The sequence below is a fragment of the Carettochelys insculpta genome, chromosome 3, assembly GCF_033958435.1.
Source record: "Carettochelys insculpta isolate YL-2023 chromosome 3, ASM3395843v1, whole genome shotgun sequence".
In the NCBI taxonomy this organism is placed as follows: domain Eukaryota; kingdom Metazoa; phylum Chordata; order Testudines; family Carettochelyidae; genus Carettochelys; species Carettochelys insculpta.
This window is the reverse complement of record NC_134139.1, coordinates 38568761-38594607: the sequence shown is the minus strand read 5'-3', so window position 1 is coordinate 38594607 and position 25847 is coordinate 38568761. Positions and strand designations below refer to the sequence as shown.

At 45.0% G+C, this 25847-nt stretch overlaps 1 protein-coding gene across 1 annotated transcript in view; it reads right to left on the bottom strand.

The window, feature by feature from the left end:
• The window catches only part of PRKCE (protein kinase C epsilon), a 431830-nt gene that overhangs the window by 168118 nt on the left and 237865 nt on the right, over positions 1-25847 (bottom strand). The window contains exons 3-4 of the mRNA XM_074989640.1: positions 4816-4975; positions 1573-1607 (exon numbers count right to left, since the gene is read on the bottom strand). Of these exons, the coding sequence (XP_074845741.1) occupies positions 1573-1607; positions 4816-4975 (195 nt within the window). The remainder of the gene's footprint in view (positions 1-1572; positions 1608-4815; positions 4976-25847) is intronic.

Genomic DNA, 25847 nt, shown 5'->3' with positions numbered 1-25847 from the left:
TTTCCCCTTTGGCTAGCTTTAAATAATACAGTTTGAGCGTCTTTTTTTTTGGTCACTCATACTCATGCCCTGTCTTATTTAATTACTGATGATCTTTATGTTACATTAGGTTTAAAACTGGTTTAGGGTAGGATGGGGTTCTGGGCTGGCACAGCATATTTGGGTGCAGGAGAGGGTGAGGGGTGTGGGCTATGAGAGGGAGTTCAGTGCTGGAGAGAATTCAGGGTCAGAGAGGAAATCTGGGGCAGGAGGGGGTGTGAAGGGCATGCTCTGACTGGGAGGTGCTTCAACAGGTGGATCTTGTCCATTGGGGCAGCAGGGCTCAGGCAGGCTATCTGAATGCTGTGGCCTTGTGCTGTTCCCGGAAGCAGCTAGTTGTCAACAGATGTCTGTGTTCCCCTTGGGAGAGAAGAGGGGAAGTATGAGGAAGTGTCTCCTCCTCCACACCCCCACCAGAGGCATGCATAGATGTGTCAGCAGATGGCCATTTCCAGGAGCATCGTGGAGCAGCAACGTGCAGGCAACCTTCCTGAGCCCTGCTGCACTAGTGGGCTCTGAGCAGTCCACATGGGGGCAGACAAAGAGCCACATGTGACTCTGGAGCCACAGGATCCCAAACCTTGGCCTAGGGCAAACCAGTTTTTCATCTGAATTCTAAAGAGAAGGTAATTAAGAAATGAATTAGCACATAAGGCTGAGCAGGTGATCACATGGCACAGTGGACCTGTGGTCATAAAAGAAAGGGTCTCTCACCAACCATTTTAGAGACAGAGAGAAAAACTCCACGTTCCAGAGAAGCCGCATATAGGAGGGCAGTGTAAGAGGAAGGATCCTAGGACTCCTTAAAGGTTTCGGACCTAAGCTCAAGGAATGCTCAAGAGTGGTGAGAAAACACAGGCAGGAAAATGTGTACAGGTGCTTAGTCTAAAACTACATATTTCTTGAGCTATCTAAAGTAAAGTATCATGTTAGAAACCTTGCAAAGCCTGTTTTTATATATTTCAAGCATCACGTGTCCATAGAGAAGTAAATGGCAAAACAAGGTTGGAGTTCTGGGAAAGCGTGTGCTCAAACACTGGTCCTGGCAACCTACAACACCTGGGCCATGAGATTCCATTTGGTCAGTACCAAGGAAGTATGCCAAAGAAAGAGATAGTAGGTGGAGCCAGTCCTGACTCAGGGCAGCTTAAAAGCACATAGATTCAGTGTGAAAACCCCAAACACTGCAACCTGGTCAGCATCCAGCAGGGGGAGCTTTACCAGGACTGCAACATCCACTCATTTCAGCATGCTAGCCTGAAAGGTCTGACTTTCAGAGATGGGAAGTATACAATGCTACTGCCTGCTTCAGCTGAATCACGTGTACTTAATGCACACTTAAAAATCTAATAAGTGACTTGCTCTCCGGCACAAGTCAGTGACTGACCCTGTTATAAAAAATACATATTCTGATTCACTGTCTTGTGCTCCGCATTTGTGCCTGATGAACAGCATATAACTTTGCTTATTTATACATAACAGCAATAATATATTAGTATCTATTCTAGTTTCTCTTTGTAGATTCTTTCTTACCTTGACATTGGTATCCCTGTTTTCCTATTACACCCCTGTAGATGAGAACATATATAAAGTATTTTAGAAAACGTAAAATACATAGATTAAAAAAAAATCACACTACGCTGTTTTCTTCCATTGGCCAGGTTTGTGATTCAATCCAACATTTTCCTGTAACCACAGCCCGCATACTTTACCATCAGCCTAGTTTTAATCCCATCCTCTTAATATGCACCATCTGGATCACATACTTTGTGCATTCCTACTTTCTCATGGACAGTTCTCTGTCTACTAAACAGATGGCGTCCTATTAAACTGAAACTTGTTTTTGCTGGTATGTCTCTACAGTTTCTGAAATGTTGTTTAACTGGAATTTCTCTTTCCATAAGTACTGCTGTTGGCACATCTATGCCTCCTTTATTATTTGGTCTAATTACATGTCTTTCTTGTTCCACTTTTACAATGTTTTATTTACCCTGCAACTATTTTTTACAAGTACAAATAGTATACAAGTCAAGTATAGTGCAAGCAGGTATGCCATCAGCCATTCCATCATCTGTAGTTTTCAGCATGCCTTATGAAGTTAAATATTTTTGTCGTAACTAGACATATTTAACGCTAAACCCATGATGTGAAAACAAGAAACCTCAGGATGTCAGAACGCAGAAGACTCTTTGGACACCTTTTGCCTGTTCATTTCTCCGTGAACCATGGTAAATCTTCTCTAGCCTCATGACCAGTCCTGCTGTCCTTTCTTACATGAGCCCACACAGCTTGAATATATATGACTTCACTGTGATTATGAATATGGGAAAGGCTTCAGGATCTGGCCTTTACATTATAGAATCTTTAGAATGGGGATTTTGAACCAAATTCTGCTTCTTGCTACACTAGAGTAAATCTGGCACAGCTCTACAGAAGTCAGTGAAGTTAACTGTCCACATGCCTTTTCCTTGTAAAACAGTACACCCCTGTGCATATCTGGAGTTCAGAAAAATAAATAGTTTGGGAAGTGGTGCTCTTGACTCAGTGGTATGTTATGATCTTTGTTAATTCAAGCATGCATTTCAGACTGAAAGAATATTTACAAATATGGGTCCCTTAAAGTAGCCTAAATAAACTGGCCTGATCGTCAAACGTGCTGTACAACTTCACTGAGATGTATGGATGCTTCTAAAAATAGGGCCACTTTTGCGTAACTATGAATTTAGGAGCTTAACTTCAGGCATACTAGCCAACATTTATAAGGCTCATAAGTGTACTTTCAGGCACCTACATAGAAGTGGCCTGATATTCAGAGGTGCTGAGCTCCTCATGTCACTCAAGTCAATGAGAGCTGCATTGCTCAATGTCTTTCAAAACAAAACCTCTCTGATTTAGGTGTCTAAATTTGCATTTAGGAGCCTAACTTTGGGCACTCATATTAAAACAATATTAAACCCAGGTTTGAAAATTTTGGCCAACTTCTTCAGTTTAATGGAGTTGGAAAAATCCTTGCTCATCTACTAAAAGATGCTAAGAATATGCTCAGATAAAGCTGGTCAAAGCCAGTAGGTTTTTTTTCCCTCAAGGGTTTTTTGCTATATTCATTGCTGGGAGAAGTAGCTCAGAAATGAAGGAGAGTAAAGACATTTGATATTCTGATAAGATATCCTGGATGAAATTCTGGAACAACAGAATTCAGCCACAAAGTTCCCAATGACTTACATGAACGTAGGGTTTTGCTCTTGGAGAAGCTAACTGTCCCTCTTTCTAGAATCGCTCATTCTGGATGATTTCTGCTTGCCAGCTGACATTTTAGTTCCTGAGCTCGCATCCAAAATATCTGTGTTTTCTAGGGGTTTTCCTCATCAAAACTGAAGCTTTTGAAAACTTGAGAAAAAACTTGACCATGAGTATTTCCCTTCCATAAAGAAAAGATTCAGGATGACCACCAGCAGTGGGAGGAGTTGGGAAGGCACAGAGCAAACTTCAGTGTCATGGTGATTCCATTGACTTTACTGAAGTCACTCTGGATCGTTGTTCAAGCAAGTGAAGTCAGAATCTAGCTCATACTGCTTTAAATGGTGATTGTTAAGTGAAAAAATTTCTTTGTTTAAATTTTTAAATAAGTCATAAGCTCTAAGCTCCCTTCGCTCTTGCGAAGTCTAGCTCCGCAGTGATACTTGCAGATGTGAAATGAGTTTTTAAGTTAGCCAGCAGAGTTGTGAGTTACAGGACTCAGATCCATTTTAGATGTTAGGCTGGACAGGATTGAGCTTTGTCCTCTAGAGAAACCCCAATTTTTTATCATTAATAACAGAAGTTTTTGACAGGTTTCTACTGTTTGCAAGAACTGATGACAAATGAATATTAAAGAGAAAAAGAACTCAATTGCTGCACCACTCTGTGACAGATATGACAATTTCCTGTAGTCTCTGGACAATCCAATTAGGTTATGTTTGTGTCATTGTGGGTCAGGGACTGTATGTGATTCTATGGGAGAGAGTGAACACAACCCTCCAGGAACTAAAAACATTGCGCTGGGGGAGGAGGTGCTATTAAGCAAATTCTCTCAGCTTGTAACACTTTGGGGGATGTGCCAATATCTGGATTGGCTCACGCATACTGGTTCAAACTGGATTCCCCACAGACCAACAGACAAGGAAAGGACTTTGGAACAATTAGCCTCAGTTTAAACTGATTCAGGGCCTCATTTCTGATCCAGCAAATAGTGAAAACCTTCTGTCAAAGTGAAGGAGTGGAAGGACTGACACCTGCCAGAACTTCAGGCTGGAGATAGGTGACCTCTGGTAAGCTTTTTAGCACTGGTGTAGATTATTATTTTTTTTAATATATTTTATCTGAAACGTTTTCACCTTAAGAACAGATGTCTTTGTTTAGACAGAGCTGTGTGGTAACATAACTGCAGGCAGTTACACCACTTATATCTTTGACAGAGTATGCAAAGGGCAAATCCTGGCCAAGCAGTCTGGCTTGCTGAAAATGACATTGTAGGCAGGAAGCTGTAAAGCCTGGAAAACCCTTGGTCTGGAGGGAGAGAGACACGTTGGTCTCTAGTCCCCAGGGACAAGTGACAGCTAACGAGCTAGGAGTCATTTCTGGATCATGGAGAGGTTAGAAAGGTAGAGTTCCTCTGACCTGTGACATGCTCTACTCCTTTAGAACAGCCGCAAGTTAACAGGGAACCTCAACAGTTAATTCCAAACCAGCATGGCATTTGCAACAGCAGCAACAAACAAAGCCAAATGTTGGTTATACCATATAAAGTCCCGGCAGTGCGAACAATACGTTGGTTGTCTAAGGTAGGTAGCCATAAACTTGTGTCCATTGACTTGATGAACTCGGCGTCGCACAGCACCCTGCCGCTTTCTGGGACGCATCCGCTCTCTGAACACACGTTCTTCATTGTCTTTGGGTGCTGAAAAGAGAAAGCACAGGGGAAAAAAACAAATAAGCATAGAATCATCCCAGACACACATTCTGAGAACCTGAAATTCAAGTTAAAAATCAAAAGCTACATCTTTAAAAAGTACAGTGTATCTAGCAGTGCAAAGAAACCTGCTTCCACAAAACTTGGTCCAGGATTTATCATGGGCAAAGTGGTAGTTAGGGTTATTTTTTTTAATGTAGGGTATAATATTAATTGAACACTCCTCTTAGACCCTGCAAAATTTTTATTCTCCTGCTTTATCTTTTTGAGCACATCATGTGTCTGGACTAACTGCTGCCCTGCTAAATGAGGTTGGGCTTTCCAGTGATCAAAGTCTGGGTTACCTTTTCTATTTCCTTGTTTTTTAATCCATTACTTGTCTGGCCAGTCCTGTGGCACATCTAAGCCACCGTACTGCTATGGCCACTTATGCAATTTTTAAAAAACTTTTTCAAAGATTTAGTATCCGCCATTGCTTTACCTATTGAAGTTCATGTTTGCAATCTATCAAGTTATAGAGTTCATTTGCTTACCAGATCAGTGGTTGTGGGTCACTAGTATGTTTAAATGTTTGGCTGTTTGGAGGGCAGAGGGAAAGCGCTTTCTATGATCTTTTTGTGCGTTGCCTCAGCACTGAGCAGAGAGATGGCAAAGCAGAGCTCAAGTGAACTGTGCAGTGACCATAAAAGCCAACAAGGTATGGAGGCACCAGGTCAGGTTTATTGTCAATGAAGCATGGCACTAATATCCTGCAGACTCTACCAGGCCACTAATACATGTATGCCTGTAACAATAGCCTAGCTCACCTAATAGCAGGACTTTCTGTTCTTCCCTAAGCTAGACAAAGACACACCCTAAGAAATATGCCTCTGTACCCTGAAACAAACAAGTTACACATTACCTCTCCAACACAGTTACTCCCCTGCTCCGATGTGGCTAGCTATCACTCATTGCCTCTTGCATTTTGGTTCAATCAAAACATCTCTTTTACATTCTGACCTCATTGTTTAGGATGGGTCAGGGTGTCCCTGTTACCCTGAGGGAATGTTTTTGTACCTTCCTTGATATCGGGATATTCTGATGCCACTTAGCATTGGACTGCATAAGTGGTCTCTGCCTAGCATTTCTTAGAAATATGCATTTCTGCAATATCAGCCCTGTTCTTGACAAATTCTGTGAGCAGGTTCTGCCTCTTGCTCACAGCTTGGCTTTGCTTCATATCATTATAGCTCTGACTACTACTTTAGACCAGGCCTCAGGCCTTACACCAGGCATCTGGGTTTAGGTCATTGGCTCTTTTCTTACCACATGCATATCCCATAATAATATCCTGGAGGTACTTTCCTCTAACAGACAGTTTGAGTACCACTTTGAAATAAGATTTTTATAAAAACAAAATCCTAGACTGGTAAATGATAGGTCTTAGGCGAAACGTCTGAGATACAGCATCCAGTCCTGCTCAATTTGTTCTATTTTCTGTATTTAGTAAAGGGGCACAAGTAAAGGTTAGATGTATTTCTTTTAGACAAAATGAATTAATTTCTCTTGGCCTTCCTAAGAAATTCTAAATACACTTTGGGATGGGGGAGGGTGGGAGCAGGAAGGCCCTACAAGAGGAGCTGAAGAACCAGAATCAGCTGAGTGTCACAGGAGATCTCAAGGAGACAGGACCTATGCGACTGCCTGAGTGAGTGGCAGCACCATGGAGAGCTCCGAGTGCACAGCTGGTGAGAGAGCACAGACAAGGGATGGGCAACCAGGAATAGTGGATGGGATGCCCTCCTTTACCTCAGTGGGCCGCAGAAGCAGACAGATGCATACAGAGTGTGACTCGGCCAGAGGGTTGAGTTGCTGAAGATGCTTTGAACTGAGGCAGCGCAGACACATGCACTTGATCAGATGGAAGTTCGCCCCGAAGGTGAGTGCCACCTTGTTACAATATGTACCAACTGTATGTAGTTACATTCTCAGTTCCAATCTGACTTTGCCAATACAGATTCTTAAGTTCAATATATTTATTTCAAGATTTTCTCAGGAAGGCCATGGTACATATTTAGTAAATGTTTAGAAACTAAAGGTCTTTTTACTTCTCTGCAAAAGTATTGTTCTTTAAAAAAAAACAACACACAGTCTTAAAAATATGTCTGTATTATTATGTATACTCTTTCTTGGATTGTTTTTGATATCTCCATTAGGATTGCTACAGCTAACAAACCAACATTTATAGTAGCTATTTTTGTTTTTGGTACATAACTGTAGAATATTATTTTCATCAATTATAAACTGACTTTTTTCCCATATAGATCTATTTACTGAGGGTCTGATTCTGCCATCCTTACTCAGCGAATGACACTTTACTCTTTTAACAAGCCCATTACCCTCCCTACTCATCCTCGGCTAGCTGTTAATTATCTGTCCAGTGCCTCTGGGTGTAGAATCATTTAAACCAAAAAGGAAATACCTACTTAGATAATTATCTACTTAGATAAACTCCCTCAACCAAACCCTAATCTTCTGACTACTAAAAGTGGCCCTACAAAATACAATCTATTGCTTATTTATCCCTCTCAGAATTTAAATATACAATGTATTAATAGAATCACTTAGGCTATGGTTATACTACATTCCCCATTTGGAGGAGGAATGTAAATGAGGGAGATTGAAAATGCAGCAAATGAAGTGCTAATTTACAAATCTTGTGCCTCATTTGCATATTCACAAGCAATCTTGTTTCAGGAAGAGACTCTTCCAAAAGCAAAACCAGCCGTGTAGACAGGTTTCCTTTTGGGGGAAAAAAAACATTTTTGAAGGAACTTTTCCTATTTTGTTTCAGGAAGAAGGGTTCTTTCAAAAATGAATTTTTTTCCCTGAAGGAAGCCTGTCCACATGGCTGTTTCTGCTTTTGGAAAAGTCTCGTCCTGAAATGAGATCAAGTGAGGTTATGCAAATGAGGCACAAGATTTGTAAATCAGCACTTCATTTGCATTTTCAATCTCCCCTCATTTGCATTCCTCCTCTGAAAGGGGAATGTAGTGGAACCACAGCCTTAGAGAACCGTGATAGATGTAAATGTACATGTAAATCAGGAAGCAGTAAAAGTACAACTTATTATTATTAGCTTAACACTTTAAAGATCCAGTTTAGCAAAACAGTTAAACATGTCACAAAGAATGTGAGTACAGTAGTCCCAATTAAACAAGTAGACTGCTCAAATACTTAAAGGTAAACACATGTCTGAATACATTCCTGAATCAGGGCCCTGATACACTTGCCCTGTATAGCAGAGACTTGTGCTGAGCAAACACATTGTTCTGTTCCCTGAAGGACTAGTACATTCTATAAGCATAATGTAGTACGTTACAAAAGGATACAGAATGATGATGTGTTTGTTGTTAGACTATCATTAGTTAGAATAAGTTACGGAGCTGGCTTTAAATTAAGATCTCCTTGTCCCCAAAATAGGTCAAATTAAGAAATATTAATTCAGATTATTAATATTACTCAATTTTAATATTAATTCCAAATAAGGAAATGTTCTATCTCTATGTTCAATCTCAAACCATTTTACACCACACTGATCAAGTTAACATATAGGCACGGCACAAGGATTTTAAAGAAACACATTAAAATCAGTTTCCACGTTTCATTTCCCATCCTTCTGCAGATGTGATATTGAGTCCTATCATCAATGCCATGTCAGTCCTTTGTTCTGTTACAGTTTCAAATCCAGTCGCTATTTTTGAGTGTTCAATCAATTTTTTTGTTTTGTTTCTTTGCAGTCTTTAGCTTAGATCTTTGAAATGCAGGCAAAAAGGTACAGCCAATGTTGCCAGCTCTCATAATTTTGTTGCAAGTCTTATGACACCTGGCACTTTACTTAGTGCTCTAGCTGTTGGTATAAAATTATTAAAAGAAAACTGATGTTCTCATATAAACAGGCAAGTTTCTGGCCCTCATGGTTGCAGAGAAAAGCAGGAGTAAACCGTGAATTGTAAGAAAGCAAAAAGGCAAATAACTAAAAACCCTACACTATAGTTCTTATTAATAACTTCATGATTTTGACAAAACAAACAAGCAGTCATGTAGCACTTGAAAGACTAACAAAATAATTTATTAGGTGATGAGCTTTCATAGGACAGACCCACTTCTTCAGATCTGGAGATCTGTCACTTCCAGTACAGCACTGATGGTTTTATAACACAGAGATCCAAAAAAAATTGACATAAAAACTGTCAGTTTTTATTTCATTTTTTTTTGGATCTCTGTGTTACAAAACCATCAGTGCTGTACTGGAAATGGCAGATCTGAAGAAGTGGGTCTGCCCCACGAAAGCTCATCACCTAATAAACCATTTTACTAGTCTTTAAAGTGTGACATGACTGCTGATTTGTTTTGTTAGAATATAGCCTAACATGGCTACCTCTCTGGTACTATTCACGACTTTGGTGGACTTTTGACAGACTAGAGGTGGCACCGCAATACATCTTGCAATGAGTAGAAGACAGGACAACAGCCTTTAAATTCCTTTGTAAAGAGGCTGCAAAATCTAGGACTATTACAGAATTCTACTCTTTCCTTTATTTTCCAAACTGCCTTCTCCCAGGGTTCACACTGGGGACTCTCCCTATGCTCCTGCCTTTGGAAGGGCATGCAAAAAAGTTGTTTATTTGCTATACATACTAAACACAACAAATGCTACTTTCTGAAGTTCACCCGAGTGCCTAACAGTATCTGGCAACTGAAAGACAATTTCAGGGTAGATTGTTTATACACAGAAACTGCTTCAAACAAATTAATTAGATCACATTTTGTGTGACTGATGGCAATACATGTCTCTAATGAATGTAAATTCACTGAGGGAGAGAACTAGCAAACGGCCCTTGTGGAGGTAGCTGATGTGCTAATTGAGCCACATTTTTGAGTTTCACAGTTCTGCTAAAGTTGATACACTATTCAAAAATGCACGAAAGACTCACTGATAGAAGCAGCTGGCAAAGGTGGACATTGGAGGAATTGAGAATAAAGGAAGTAAAGAGTAGTTGCAGGTGGAAGAGCCCTGACTTGTAATTCTCTAGAAAGAAAGGTTACTCACCGTAGTAACAGTGGTTCTTCGAGATGTGTCCCCGTGGGTGCTCCACATTAGGTGTCGGGCTCGCCCGGCGCCGCAGATCGGATCTTCCAAGCAGTTTCTGCCGGACCGCGCATGCGCCGGTGCGCGCCACTCCCCCGCGCGCTCCCGGCCACGTGCGCGATCCGGTCCCCGCCAGTTCCTTTACCAACCGCCTCGGATGCTCCTGCAAAACACTAAACAGAGATCCGGAGCGGGGAGGATGGGCGGGTAGTGGAGCACCCACGGGGACACATCTCGAAGAACCACCGTTACTACGGTGAGTAACCTTTCTTTCTTCTTCGAGTGTCCCCGTGGGTGCTCCACATTAGGTGACTACCCAGCAGTAACCCAAGATAGGAGGTGGGTAATCGGATTATGTGCAGCTTGTCCCCGAGAGGACCGCTGTCAAGAGACGGGTATCCTCTTGGAATACCCTGTGAAGGGCGTAATGTTTGGCGAAGGTGTCACAGGATGACCAGGTCGCCACTCTGCAAATGTCTTTTAGCACAACGCCCTTGAAAAAGGGCTGTTGATGCTGCCACCGCCCTAGTGGAATGAGCCCTGGGCATGGCCAGGAAAGGAGTCTTTTTGAGTTTGTAGCACATTTTTATGCAAGATACGATGTGCTTCGAGATCCTCTGCAAAGAGAGACATTCTCCTTTTGATTTGGGAGCGATAGAGACTAGGAGTCTATCCGTTCTCTGGAAGGACTTGGTCCTGTCTATATAGAAAGCTAGCGCCTCCTCACGTCCAGGAGGTGTAGGTGCGCCTCTTTGTTAGAGTTATGAGGCTTTGGATAAAACGAGGGTAAACAATAGGTTCGTTAGTATGAAACTCAGAAAGAAACTTTAGGAACAAAGGCTGGATGCAGCCATATGGTTACCGCCTCCTTGGAAAAAACAGCGCAGGGTGGCGTTACCATAACTGCCGCAAGCTCGCTCACCCTGCGAGCTGACGTGATTGCGAGAAGAAAGATCGTCTTTATCATAAGGAGGCAGAGGGAAACCGTGGCCAAAGGCTCGAACGGTGGTCCCCTTTTCGCATTAAGCACCAGGTCCAAGTTCCACGAAAGTGGAAGCGGTTTCCGAGGGGGGTATACGTTTACCAGCCCTTTAAGGAACCTGGTAACCATGGGATGGGCGAACACCATGTGCCCTGTCTCTCCGTGTCTGAATGCCAAAAAGGCGGCAAGGTGGACCTTAAACGAGGATAGCGAGAGTCCTCCTCTCTTGAGGTCCAGTAAATACTCTAATATCACAGCCATAGGCACCAAAAAGGGGGGCTAGCTGTTTGGTAGAACACCATGCCGTAAAGCGAGTCCATTTCTGCTTGTAGGTCTTCCTGGTGGAAGTCCTCCTGCTACTTTCTAGGACTTGCTGCACTTCCTCCGTACATGTGCTCTCTAGGGAGCTGAGCCATGGATTAACCACGTTTGTAGTCGCAGGCCTTGGGGGTACGGATGCACTATGGACCCCTGGGCTTGCGTGAGCAGATCCGGCGCCACCGGAAGAGGCATCGGTGGCCGGTCCGACATGCGCAGGAGTAGGGGGAACCATTGCTGTCGATCCCACGTTGGGACTATCGGGATCATTCAGGCTCCTTCCCTCCTGGCTTTCTGCAACACTTTGTGGATGAGCGCTGTGGGAGGGAAAGCGTAAAGCAGGGGGCCCCTCCATGAGATCGCGAAGGCGTCCCTCAGGGACCCCCGTCCCAGTCCTGCCCTGGAGCAGAATCGTGGGCACTTCTTGTTGTGCTGAGTAGCAAACAGGTCTATCTGGGGAAAAACCCCATGCATGAAAAATTGGTTGCAGCAGTTCGGGACGGATCTGCCACTCGTGCGTGAGTGCGAAACACCTGCTCAGCTGGTCTGCCTTCACATTGTGAGCGCCTGGGAAGTACGAGGCTTTCAAGGTTATATTGTTGGCGATGCAGCAGTTTCACGACCGGACTGCTTCTGCACATAAGGCACAGGACCGAGCTCCTGCTTGCCGATTTATATAAAACATGGTGGAGGTATTGTCTATACTGATCCCGACTACTTTGCCTTTTATATGGTCTCGAAAGTGTCTGCAGGCGTTGAACACTGCTCGGAGCTCCAGTATATTTGTGTGCAGTGACTGCTCTGTGGAGGACCACAGCCCTTGCATCACCTCTTCGCCCATGTGCGCTCCCCACCCTATGAGGGAGGCATCTGTAGTAAGAAAAACCAATGTGTGGTTGGTGGAAGGGTACCCCTGTTAGCAGGTTCTCGGGGTTTACCCACCATTGCAGGGATTCGCGCACCTCTGTTGTGGGCGACGCCACCCTGTGAACAGTGTGTGCTGCCGGGTTGTATACGCTCGCCAGCCAGTGCTGCATGCTGCGCATGTGTAACCTGGCGTTCTGTTCTACGAACGTCGCTGCTGCCATGTGGCCCAGCAGCTGTAAGCACGTCAGAACCAGCACCGTAGGGCTGAAGGTGAAGACTTGCACGAGGGAGCCGACGGCCCGAAAGTGAGTCTCTGGTAGATACGCCCTCACTGTAATAGAATTTATGCGTGCCCCTACGAACTCTATGTCCTGCGTGGGGTCTATCTTTCATTTTGTCAGATTGATAACCAGGCCGAGCGAAGAGAACGTGCCTGCTGTGACGCATATTATGCGTAGTACCTCCTCCTTCGAGGCCCCTTTGAGTAGGCACTCATCCGGATACTGGAATATAAATACCCCCTGTCTGTGCAGGTAGGCTGACACCACTGCCAAGGGCTTGGTGAAGACTCTGGGGGCCGAGGAGAGGCCAAACGGTAGGACCTTGTATTGAAAATGTTCTTTGCCTACCATGAAAAACCAGAGGAATCGTAGGTGAGCCGGATGAATAGTTATGTGAAAATACGCGTCTTATAAGTCGAGGGCTGCGAACCAATCTCCATCATCTAGTGCCGTAAGGATGGAGGCGATTGTGATCATCCAAAAGCGTTGCTTGCGCAGGTACCGGTTGAGGCCTCGAAAATCTAAGATGGACCTCCCGCCTCCTGTCTTTTTCCCCGTGAGGAAATACCTCGAGTAGAACCCTCTCCCTTGCAGTTGCTCCGGCACTCTTTCCACTGCCCCTATGAGCATGAGATGGTCTACCTCCTGCTTGAGCCTCGCTACGTGGAAGGCCTCCTGGAGGTGGGGCCTGGGTGGAGGTCATGGCAGTGGGAGCGACTGGAAGGGGATGGCGTACCCCGTGGCTATGATCTCCAGCACCCATTTGTCTGTGGTGATCCTTTGCCACTGGTTATAGAATGGTCGGAGGCGATGGTGGAATAACCGCTTCGGATGACCTTGCGATGGTAGTGATGGCGCAGCCCTGGATCTGTGTGTCAAACTTGTGGCCTTTGGCCCTGCCCCGAGGACGCACGGCTGTGTTGGGAACGACGCCTGGGAGTTCTGTACTGCTGGTGCTGTTGATGTCGCCCTTGCTCGTAACCCTTGTGGTACTGGGGACGCTGTTGCTGAGTGCGCAACATCCAGGGCGATCTGAATTCCCGTCCTCGAGGCCGCGTAGCCTTCTTGCATGATGGCCTTGAGCACTGGTTTCTTGCCCTCTGGAAGCGAGTCCATGAGGGAGGTTAACCTAATGTGGTTATCGAAATTATGGTTCGCTAGATGCGCTGCGTAATTTGCCATTCGCAACAGTAGAGTGGGGGAGGAGTAGACCTTTGTGCCCAACAGCTCTAGCTTTCTGGCATGTTTGTCTGTTCCCCCACATTGCGACGACTCCACCACCAAGGAATTTGGTTCTGGGTGGCTGAACAGGAACTCCGTGCCCTTTGTCGGCACGAAGTTTTTTTTTTTTTTTTTTTTTTGTTTGTTTGTTTTTTTCTCCGCTCTCTTGTGGACAGGCGGAATAGTCGCAGGAGTCTGCCATATCATAGTGGCAGACTCCAAGATTGCGTCATCAAGCGGTATTGCTATTTTGGAGGAGGCCGGAGGTCTCAGATTTTTGAGGAGCTTATGGTGTTTCTCTTGCACCTTAGCTGTCTGGATGCCTTGCGTGAAGGCCACCCTCGTAAAACAGCTCTTGGAACTGTTTGAGATCGTCCGGAGGATGGACGTCCCCCGGGGCCGTAGCCTCATCCGGGGAGGAGAGCGAGGAACCGCTGGGGTACGTCTCTCTGGACCCTTCCGGTTCCTGCTGGTGATGGTACACCCTCTCACTAGAGGTTTGCGAGGGAAAATCTCGGGGTTCCATAACCAGTCCCCCCTGAGATGCTTGAGTCTCTGTCCCCGGTCGCAATTGCCCTCGGGGGTACGAGATCGTTTGTGGGGATCTTTCCCTAGTAGATAGCCGATGGTGTCTATGCCCCGCGTGGTAGGGGCGACCATGGCAGTATAGGCACTGTTCTTGGGAAGGTGCATACCCTCTGCGTCTGGGGGAGGGCTGGAGAGAGCGATTTTGCATAATAGTCCAGCGGTTCAAACCCCAGGAAGGGTGAAGGTGGTCCCAGCCAGGGTGAGGCTGGTTGCAAAAAATGGAGAAGGAGGCTCCGGGTAGGCTAGGGGGGACCCCTGCCTTCTGGTTGGAGTCTGCAACATAAGCGGAGGGCTGTGAGAAAGCAACTCCACAGCCCTGTCCGGAGAGGGGCTGTAATGCCTCCTCTCGTGTGCAGCCTTCCCCCTCCCTTGAGGAGGTAACTCCGCCCCCGGAGAAGGGGGCTCCGGGTAGGCTAGGGGGGACCCCTGCCTTCTGGTTGGAGTCTGCAACATAAGCGGAGGGCTGTGAGAAAGCAACTCCACAGCCCTTTCCGGAGAGGGGCTGTAATGCCTCCTCTCATGTGCAGCCTTCCCCCTCCCTTGAGGAGGTAACTCCGCCCCCTGACGTACAGGGGATCCCGGCCCCGTCCGCACCGAGCTCGGCACGCTCGAGGGCGGTGCCGCAGGTGCGGTGTCCTCCGGTGCCTGCAGGCTGCGTGCCTGCGCGCTCTGCACCGCCGGTTCCCCGGGGGTCGGTGCCGCTGCCTGCGGTGCCGCCGGTACCGGCGCTTGTTTAGCCGCCGCCCTGCCTGCGGTGCGGGGCGGCTGGCTGATTATCGGAGGCTGAGCCGCTTCCACGTGGCTCTCCGTGCCGCCGCCGATCAGCTGTTGCTGCGGCTGGGGGCTGCTCGCTCCTCCCGTCCCGCTCGCTATTGTTGCCAGCAGGGATCGGGCTGGGGAGACTTTCCTCCGTTTTTGCGCTGATGGAGTGAGGGAGGCAGCTTTCCTTTTATGGGCCCCGGAGGGTCCCTCCTGCTGCGGCCGCTCCGGCACGTCTGGCTGGAGGGCCTTATGAAAAGCAGTTTTAAGCCGCCGCCCTGCCTGCGGTGCGGGGCGGCTGGCTGATTATCGGAGGCTGAGCCGCTTCCACGTGGCTCTCCGTGCCGCCGCCGATCAGCTGTTGCTGCGGCTGGGGGCTGCTCACTCCTCCCGTCCTGCTCGCTGTTGCTGCCGGCAGGGATCGGGTTGGGGAGACTTTCCTCCGTTTTTGCGCTGATGGAGTGAGGGAGGCAGCTTTCCTTTTATGGGCCCCGGAGGGTCCCTCCTGCTGCGGTCGCTCCAGCACGTCTGGCTGGAGGGCCTTATCCAAAGCAGCATTTTAAGCCGCATCTCCCTGTCTCTCCTTAATCGCCTCTGGGCAGGACTCACATTTTTTTAAATCCTGAAGAGGACATTGTTGGTGAGTCTTTCAGTTGTTAAGCGGGTACTTAGCACCTTCCCTGTGCTGTTTTCCCCGTCCGATGGCCTGCCTCAGCAGGAGGGCTGACTGCCCGATGCTCCTGGCCTCCGGCGCTTGTTACTGGGACTGGATTGAAGCTGTCCCGCTTGTAGTTTGTTTTGGTTTTTTTTTTTTTTTTGAAAAATAACAACCGGCTAACTTGCAGTAGCCTAAGTACTTGAAAAACTTTAAAGAAAAACAGTTAAAGTCATTGAATACGCTACTTGGCCTTAGCCTAGTTCGGATTCCGTCTGCAGCCGACGGCGGTTAAGAGGAACTGGCGGGGACCGGATCGCGCACGTGGCTGGGAGCGCGCGGGGGAGTGGCGCACACCGGCGCATGCGCGGTCCGGCAGAAACTGCTTGGAAGATCCGATCTGCGGCGCCGGGCGAGCCTGACACCTAATGTGGAGCACCCACGGGGACACTCGAAGAAGAACAATAATTAATTCATGGATGAAGCAGACATGCTAAGACTTTGAGTAAATTTGGTCCACTAATACTTTCTCATCCCTACAGAGGATAGAAAAAAAATGGGATCAGAGAAGGAACAGGATTTCAGGAAAGAAGGAATGGACAAAGGCAAGTGAAAGGAACCTGGACTGGAAAACACCCAGACCAATTTTATTTTCCACATGACCTGTCCAACAGCACGTACAATGTGCATGCAGAAAACGGATTACAGACACTCGGCGTCTGGTTTAAATTGAATGTACTGTACATTTATCTGATTTGAGGGAAAGTGAGTGCTCCCTATCCATGAGGTTTTCTGTCATTTCAATTGTTGGGAATGCCAACGGAAAAACACCAGAGGGACAAACTTTTCTATAGGAATCTGGAAAGACTCAATTTCAGCCCTGGTAGGAGAATAATTAACTCATGGTGAAGTACAGTGATGGCAACCTACAGCCCACACAACCCCTGTCTGCCTCACTCCCCCACATGCCTCTCTCAAACTGGGGCACTGGAGCCCCACAGTTCCTACTCCTCTCTCTCCCTCCCAGCACTTTCAGAGCACCATAAATCACCTGATTCGTGCTGTGTCTCTGTTCCTCCCCCTCTCTCTCGCAGCTTCAACAGCCATGAATTAGTGATTACATGGTGCTCTGAAAGTGCTGGGAGAGAGAGGAAGAAGTAAGAAGAGAGAAGCTCCAGTGTATGAGAGGCACCTGGGGCAGGGGGGCAGAGTCCATGCCCCGCTGAGACAAAGATCCCCACAGCCCTCTATCAAGCTGAGTCGGTTTCAGCTCCCTTATGCTATCCCAGAAGGGAAATATGTGCCAATTGGAATAGGTGTAGTGCATGGGTCTAGACCAGAACCCCCGTGGTCCAGGGACCTCAATGGTTAGCTGGCTAGCAATTCCACCACTGCACAAATCCTACTGGCATGTGAAAGAGGCCTTTTGGTTCCAGGAACACATATTTTAGAGATCATAAAAATGCTGAGAGGAAACAAACTTCATCACCCCTGTGAACACTGAAGAATTTGGTTTAGCTCTGAGGGCATTCAACTGCCTGCAGTGAAAATGCTACATCAACAACAGTTCTGAGAAGCAGGAGGCCCTTTGGCCCAGCTGTTGATAGATACACTGGAACTCGACCCCAAAATCCCTCTTCAGGAAGACCGATGAGCATGATGGCCTCTCATCATCCACGTCCCTGGAGAAGGAAGGCGACCACAGCTCACAGGAGTCACGCATTTGGAAGTAAATGCATGGTTACTGAGGTGGTGTTGAAGAGAGGTCTTCAGTTTCTTTGACCATGAGGTGCTGTTCTGGGCACGAGGATTGCTAGAAAGATATGGGATCCACCTAATGTGGAAGAAGGAAGAGCATTTTTGCAGGCAAGCTGGTGAGGAGGGCTTTAAACTTGGTTTGTTGAAGGACAGTGACCTAAGCCCTGAGGTAAGTGGGGAAGTGGGATCCTGAGAAGAAACACCAGGATGAAGATGCAACAGAGGAGGGACCCTAATTTGTACAGAGACTGTAGGGCAATCAGTGAGTTATCTAAGGTGTCTACATGAACTCAAGAAGCCTGGGAAACAAGCAAGAAAAATTAGAAGTCCTGGTGCAGTCAAAGAACTATGATTTGATTGGAATAATGGAGACTTGGTGGGATGACTCACATGACTGGAGCACTGTAAGAGAAGCGTATAAACTGCTCAGGAAGGACAGAAGGTGGGAGAAAAGTTGGAGGAATTGCACTGTATGTAAGAGAGTAGCATGGTTACTTAGAATGGCAGTATATAAAGGGAGAAAAGTCTACCGAGAGTCTTCGGGTTAAGCTTAGAAATGTGAGAGATAGAGATGATGTTGTGGCTGGTGTCTGCTATAGACCATTGGATTATGTGGATGAGACAGACGAGGCTTTCTTCTTACAACTAAGTGCAGCTTCCACATCATAGGCCCTGGTTCTCATGGGGGACTTTAATCACCCTGACGTCTGCTGGGAGACCAACACAACAGTACACAGACAATCCAGGAAGTTTTTGGAGAATCTTGGAGATAATGTCCAGGTACAAGTCCCAAAGGAACCAATCAGGAGATATGCTAGGTTTGACCCGCTGCTCACTAATAGGGAGGAATTAGTAGGGGAAGTAGATGTGGGGGCAACCTAGTAAGCAGAGATCATGAGATGTCCGATTTCAGAATCCTGATGATGGGATCCTGATGATGGAAGAGAGGCAAAATATACATTCTGGACTTCAGAAAAGCAGACCCTGACTCCTTCTGAGAACTCATGAACAGGATCCTCTGGGATGCTAATATGAAGCTAACATTTTATATGTGTTGCTATTTACGCTTTCCTTAAACATTCTTTTAGGGAAAAATTTTTCAAAGATTGCGAAGGCTGTGACATAGATGTTCCCACCTAATGGTACGATGGCTGTGTGAAAATAGAATAATCTAAAAAAAAAAAAAGCTTCTATATTAGCAGTAAAACAGGGATGATTCAGACTTATGTTTGAATACAATAAAGCTAACTCATCCTCTTCGGCTGATGTTTTAACTACACCCCACTGAATAGCAAGGGTGATTCTACTGCTTTAACAAGTTTATAGGTTTAGAGATGATGATCCACTGTTTTTCTTTTTCATCACAGTTGATCATATTAGTGATCAGAAGTTAAGTTTGATGGGTATACACCTTGGCCACGTCAACAGGGCAGCCTCTTCCGACAGCCACTTCTGTTGATAGATATTTTCCAGCAAAACTTCTGTCGACAGACCACATCCACACACAAAAGTGGATTGAAAGAGCAATTTGCTCTTTTGACAGAGAGAGGCCAGGCTGCTTGACCACTCTCTCAACAGAGTGCCCAACTGTAAGCACAGCAGAAAGTCCAGATGGCTTTTTTGTCAACAGAAAGCTGTCAACAAAGGCATTACTCCGTAACACAGAAAGACAACTCCATCGGCGGACGTGCCAGGTTTTGTCAACAGTCTGTCGACAAAGCACATTTGCATGTAGCCACTCCGTGTTTCTTTTTTTTTTTGACAAAAGCCTATTTTTGACACAAAACCCCTCTTCCGTAGACACAGCCCTTGAGGCAAAGGTGACAAAGCCCCTAGCTGGGACTGTGGGCAAGCTGTGGTAGCCTGTGCCGCCCCGCTGGGGGCGCTGTTGTAGCACGGGCCTCTACAAGAAGGCATCTTTTACTGTCCCTCAGTCTCATTTTCACATCCACTCTATTCAACAGAAGTTCTTCTTGAATAAAACAGGTTGATGTGCAGATGATCCAACAGCTCTGTCATCCTGCTCAGAGCCATCAGTATTCATCGTCGTCATCATCATCATCATCATCATCAACAAACGTGGGCTCAGTGCCCGTTGGTGTCTGATGCCTCTCTCACTATTCCATTCCATCTTTCCCTGTCCAATGCAGAATGGCTTAATTTCTGTAGACTAGCTCCACACCAATCTACCCATTCTCCGTGGGGTCTGCCTCTCCTATTTGAACCGTCCAGTATGCCAGATACCAGGGTCTTGATTTTTTCATTTGTCATTCATTCTGCAAATATGCCGAAATAGTTGTAGCTTCCATTTTATAACCTTCTGCAGCAGGTTCTCTTTCGGCTGTATCCTTCTATATAATTCCTCATTAGTGATCTGCATCCATCCTATTCTCAGAATCTTTCTATAACAACTCCTTTCGACCACCAATATTCTTCTTTTCGAATCTTTTGTTATCACCCATGTCTCACATCCATACAACATGCTGCTGAATACACGTTTTCAAGACGCTCAGCTTCATTCCTAAGCTAATCGCTTTTCTTTTCCAGATCTTATGCATCGCCTTCAAACTTGTTCTTGCTTTCACTATTCTAGTCGCTATTTCCTTCTTCCAGCATTGCCTGCCTCATAAATTCTACATTCTGGCTATCCAGCTCCATTTCTTTCTGTTTTCCAGGAGTGTCTTTGTAAAACAGGCCTGAGGAAAATTGTGTGGCAAGGGTTTCATCACTGTAATTGAGCACTGATTCTATTAAGGGCCTGTGAGGTTAACAGTTGTTGCTTTAGCTTAGGAGGCAGTCTTCCAGCATGACAGCCAACTGATTGAAAACAGATGCCACCGGCTAATTCACCAGGCCCATCGCATCCTCCAGCTGAACCAGGTGTGTTCAGCTCCATCTTTTCTTACAATTTAGTGACAAAGGTACAGCAGTACATGTACAAATCCATATAATCCATGTCACTCCCTACTACAAAAAACTCAATGTGGCAGCCTCCATAATGGCTGGCAGAGGCAGCACCTTGATGTAGATGGTCTGTTCTGGGCTCAGTGCTGGTCTGTGTTGGGGCTATCTGCATAAAGGGTTTCAAGTTCCTGTGTGTCACGAGTATGGACACATTTCTCTCTCTCTCTTCCTCCTTTTAATGTTCCTCAACCCTGATCCTTCCTGTGCACCTGCATACTCCACCTTCTCCGGAACAGCACGGGAACATATGAATGGCCATACTGGGTCAGATCAAAGGTCCATCCAGCCCAGTATCCTGCCTGCCAACAACAGCCAATGCCAGGTGCCCCAGAGGGAGTGGACTGAACAGGTAACAATCAAGTGATCTCTCCTGCCATCCATCTTCAGCCTCTGACAAATAGAGGCTAGTGACACCATTCCTTACCTATTCTGGCTAACAGCCATTAATGGACCTAATCTCATGAATTTATCTAGCTCTTTTTTAAACCCTATCCTCTGGCAAGGAGTTCCACATGCTGAATGTGCACTGTGTGAAGAACTTCCTTTTATTTGATGTCCTCTAGTTCTGATATTGTGGGAACAAGTAAATATTTTCCCCTGTTCACTTTCTCCACATCATTCACAATTTTATAAACCTCTATCATATCCCTTAGTCTCCCCTTTTCTAAGCTGAAAAGTCCTAGTTTCTTTAACCTACCTTCATATGGGACCCGTTCCAAACCCCTAATAATTTTAATTGACCTTTTCTGAACTTTTTCTAATACCAATACGTCTTTTTTGAGATGAGGAGATCACATTTGACCACAGTATTCCCTTGCTATCCCTTGCTTCCAGTCATATGTGTTCTCCGCCTTATTCTTGACCCCTTTTTTAATGATTCCTAACACCCTGTTTGCTTATTGACTGCTGCTGCATACTGCAAGGACGTTCTCAGAGGACTATCCACAGTGACGCCAAGATTTCTTTCCTGATGAGTTGTAGCTAAATTAGCCCCCATCATACTGTATACATTGCAGGGGTTATTTTTTCCAATGTACATTACTTTACATTTATCCACATTAAATTTCATTTACCACTTTATTGCCCAATCACTCCGTTTCATGAGATCTTTCTGATGTTCTTCACAGTCTGCTTTGGTCTTAACTATCTTGAGCACATCTCTATCTATGTTTTGAGTAGCATTTTTCTATGAGGCATTAATTGTTCCTAGCCCCTTCCTCAAAATGGATATAGTTTTTTGAGAGATGCTACAGAATATTCCAACCATGCTAGCTGTGTACATCATGGGGGTGGGGGATGTTATCTAGGAAAGGTGTATCCAGCCTGGACTTTGTATAGTTGCTGTAAACAGTGAGATAGCCATAATCTTTTAGAGTCACCATAGCATTATTTTGCTTTTTAGAAATCAGAGCTAAAATAAATTCTGACATTCTCTTGGGTGTTTCAGCATTTCTGTAATCTCTGAAACACACATTCTTGGAACTAGCTGACCTCTTCCACATGGTACTGGGACTTACAGGGTGACAAAGCTACCCACCAGCCAGTCTTCGAAGCACACCAGATCTGGGGTTCTGATCTAGACCTGCATTGTATACCTATTATGACTGACATATGCTTCCCTTCTGAAATGATGTACAGGAATGAAACCCACTCCAACTGGAAGAGGGCTTGGGAGGTTGGAGATTATTCTTAGTGAGGTCAGGTGCCATCCCTTGCTTCCAGTCATGTGTCCAGTTTAACCTCAAAAGTAACACCCCATGAGACTGGTCTTGTGTGACATGTGGATGGAGCCTGACAGATAGAGGGGTGCGGTCAGTGTATGATCGATGATATGTTGCATATTAATTGCCTGTTCCCCCACTAAGCTGAAATACCAATATAGGAGGCAGCAGTATTTCTCTGTTACTGATGGGAAGTCTTATGTTGGAAAGTTTGATTTTGCACAGTGGAGAACTGGCATGGCTGGTGATGGTTAGTATCTGACAGCTTGAAAAAAAAAAAGTAGTTGATAAATCTCAGGAAAACTAGGGCATGTGGCAAATTTTCCAAGAGTTACATTCTCAGGCTCTTGGTGAGCTTCCATACATGTGAATTACCTGAGAAGCTGTTAGCAGTTCTCAAAAATAGTTGCTAACATTATCTTTAGGAGAAAAAAAAAACAGTTCAAAAGACGAGTTCTTACACAAAGTTTGGAAATTAATAGTATAATATTGGAAAGCAGTCTTCCAAAATCACTAATTGAATGAGAAATCACTGTACTCACACATTGATTTATTTTGCAATTGCATTTCTGAGAAGAGATTGCTTTGTAAGCTACAAAACAATCAACTTTTATTATTAATAATAGAGCAAACAATCCCTTTAAAAGTGCTGTTTCCTGTCGGATTTCTACGCAGATTTAGAAGAGACTATCAGCAGAAGGTATGAGTCCAGGTATGAGTTAATGTCATGCAAGCAACTTTTAAGAAGCTATTAAAAATGAAAAGTCTGACTTTTTCCCTCCAAAACAAGAAAAGAATAAGCTTAACTGTCTGGCTTCTTTAATAAACATTACCTTTTCAACAAAATACCAGAGGCCAAATGCCAAGATATATGTCATTTACATTGAGAGTTGGGGATAAAAGTGGTAATAAAAAGGCCTTTCCTCAAGAAACGTGAACCTAAGATAAAACACTGTTAATAGTCTGACAAGAACATGTTGCTGCCACTCCAAGGAACTAGTACCCCATACTAGCAGCTCCTCCCAGTCATATGGCTGTACCACCCACACCTGTGTTTCATGCCTGAGGTCATACAGCCGCACTGAGGCCCAGGGCTGGGTGAGGGGTTAAACTCACATGGCAAGGATGCACTGCCCCCACAGGGCTCTGGCTCCTGAGAGCGACAAAACTACATTATTCTCATTTGACATCTGTGGTTCTAGGAGTAGAGCCCCGTGGCTCAGTGGATGCTGATTTCTACCTCAGACAGCTATTTGTATCTGCACAGGGTTCTGTGGTCTGGGTTCTTTAAAACAATCCAAGAAATAGTGTTCCAAGGACTCAAAAACAAAAGGAAAAATCTGAACTTTTTTCCATCAACGGTAGGGCCCCTTCCCCAGAACTTCTGAATTCCAGTATTTCACTAATTTGTTTTATTGAGAAGTCAGTCTTCATAATTTTCTCTGGTGCAGTTAGAAAGTACTTAACAATATATTGCTCACGCTCAGCAACAGGTGGAAGCAATCACTCCCGCTTCTGGATTTAGAACATGGAATCCAAAATTACATTGGAATAAATGTGGCAAGTGTACCCCTCAGTTTTTATATATCTAATTTGAGTCGCATTAATGTGGCCTGGTTTTCAGAGATTTCTGTAAATTCATCCTCTGAACATCAGGCTCCTTTTAATGAGATAAGTTCAACACCAAGAAACAGGTGCTGAAAATCATTAGTCATGCCTGACAAATCAGGCTCACCACATGTGTATTTCAGTTCTGCTGTCCTTATGCATACAGAAGAGTACGCAAAACAGAACACCTCATTTTATATTGGAAGGAAACCATAGGAGGAGCTAGTCTGAAAAGAACTGAACTGAGAGAGACAGGTTTTCAACCTACTAACACTGAGAATTCAAAGCCGATTCTGTGTGAAAAGAAACATTGTCTGGAGCAGTTATTAATAAAATTAAAATAAATACTTCTATGAAATGTACCTGCCAAAAAGAGTAACACAAAATGCATTTATCTTTCTTTAAATAAACAGAAGTATACAATCATTCAGGTATCTGCGTTCTCTCTCTCTCTCTCTCTCTCTCTCTCTCTCTCAGATGGCCATGTTTAACCTCAATCAATCAGTCAGGAAAGCAAAATGGGGAGAATATTCAGAGCAAGCAAATTCAACACAAGTTATTTTAAATATTACAAATATACGAGAGACCAGGTTAGATTACATGTGGTCCCTGAAGGAATAAAGGTGTTGAAATAAAAATAGATGGAGTACATCAGTTTGAAATGCATCTGAGAAAAAAGAGGAAGACAACTTTCCCTGCTGTCAGAAATAAAACTGCCATTTTGTTTTCCATTGCACCACACAACTGACTTTCCTGAATCAAGAAAGGTGACAATTAAGTGATATGATTGGCTAAATCTGAGCGTTTTATAATTTTTAATGCCTTGGGGCTGTCAGATGCAGAATGCACCCAGAAGTCACACCAGGTTAATTTCCCACTTTGTTGCCCCAAATACACTACTTAATTGTTACTCATTCCTGTACATGATCTGCCTAAGTCTTTGTCTACAGCGCAACACTGAGATTTAAGTTACTTCAACAATCATCCATCACTGTTATTAAACCACTTTTGCATGTCAACACTATGCTCCCTGTGACTGCAGAGTATGTCCACAGTTGGTGCTCTGGCCTTGACAAAAAGGTCTCAGTGTCAAAAATATTCCCGGGTTTTAGCAGCCTGGTGTGGTCTGCAAAACATTTGTTAAGCTAAGGGCTAAAAGCTTCCACTGGGGTGGAGCATGGATGCAGATTGGCTTCTGATCAGCCAGATTACAAGGCTGTTAGACAGGGGAAATGTGGGGTGCTGTTCAAATCAGGAAGGGTCTGCAGGAGGATTTTAATAAATACCAGCAATGTGTCTTTCTGTAATGCACTGGGCTGGGCATTGTTCTCTAGCACTGTTGAATGACCCTTCTAATGATTGCTGTCTGAGCGTTAACTATATGTCTGGATTGCCATGAATTTCAGCAGCAACCACTCTGTGTAGAATGCAAATAAAGCTTTGATTTATTTCTAAATAATATTTTTATTAAACTCTGCAAACATTACTATTCCCTATAAAGTGCATGACAATAAAAACAATTTCTGAATGAGGCTCACACCTCTGGGAGTGTGTCCAGCTAACATTGTGAAACATGTCCATAGGGCTGGAGTGCATGGATACCGCGGTGGCCAAGGAATGTGGGAAGCATGTGTGGGGGAATTTTGGGGAGGGCATGAAAGTCAGTTTTGTAGGGGCAGCGGGGGGAGGTGAGCATGCATGTGTTTTGCTATAGTGCAATGTGCATTAGCATGTCAGTTTGGTCCTTGAGCAGCTGCGTCACCCACTCCTGCCCCTGTTTCCTCATCTGGCTCACCATTCGCAATTCGTCACTGATTGTCTCTCGCTACACATTTACTTACTACTAGGATCAAATGATTGCTGCACCTCCCTCAACATTACTCACTCCTTGTTTGTCTCCTTAACAGAGAGAGGGGCTCTTATAGCTTGTTAAAAAACATCTCTACCTCTAGTCTACGTGCAGGAGCAAAGTAAAATGCGTATTTACTGGAGCACTTCTCTGCTGTA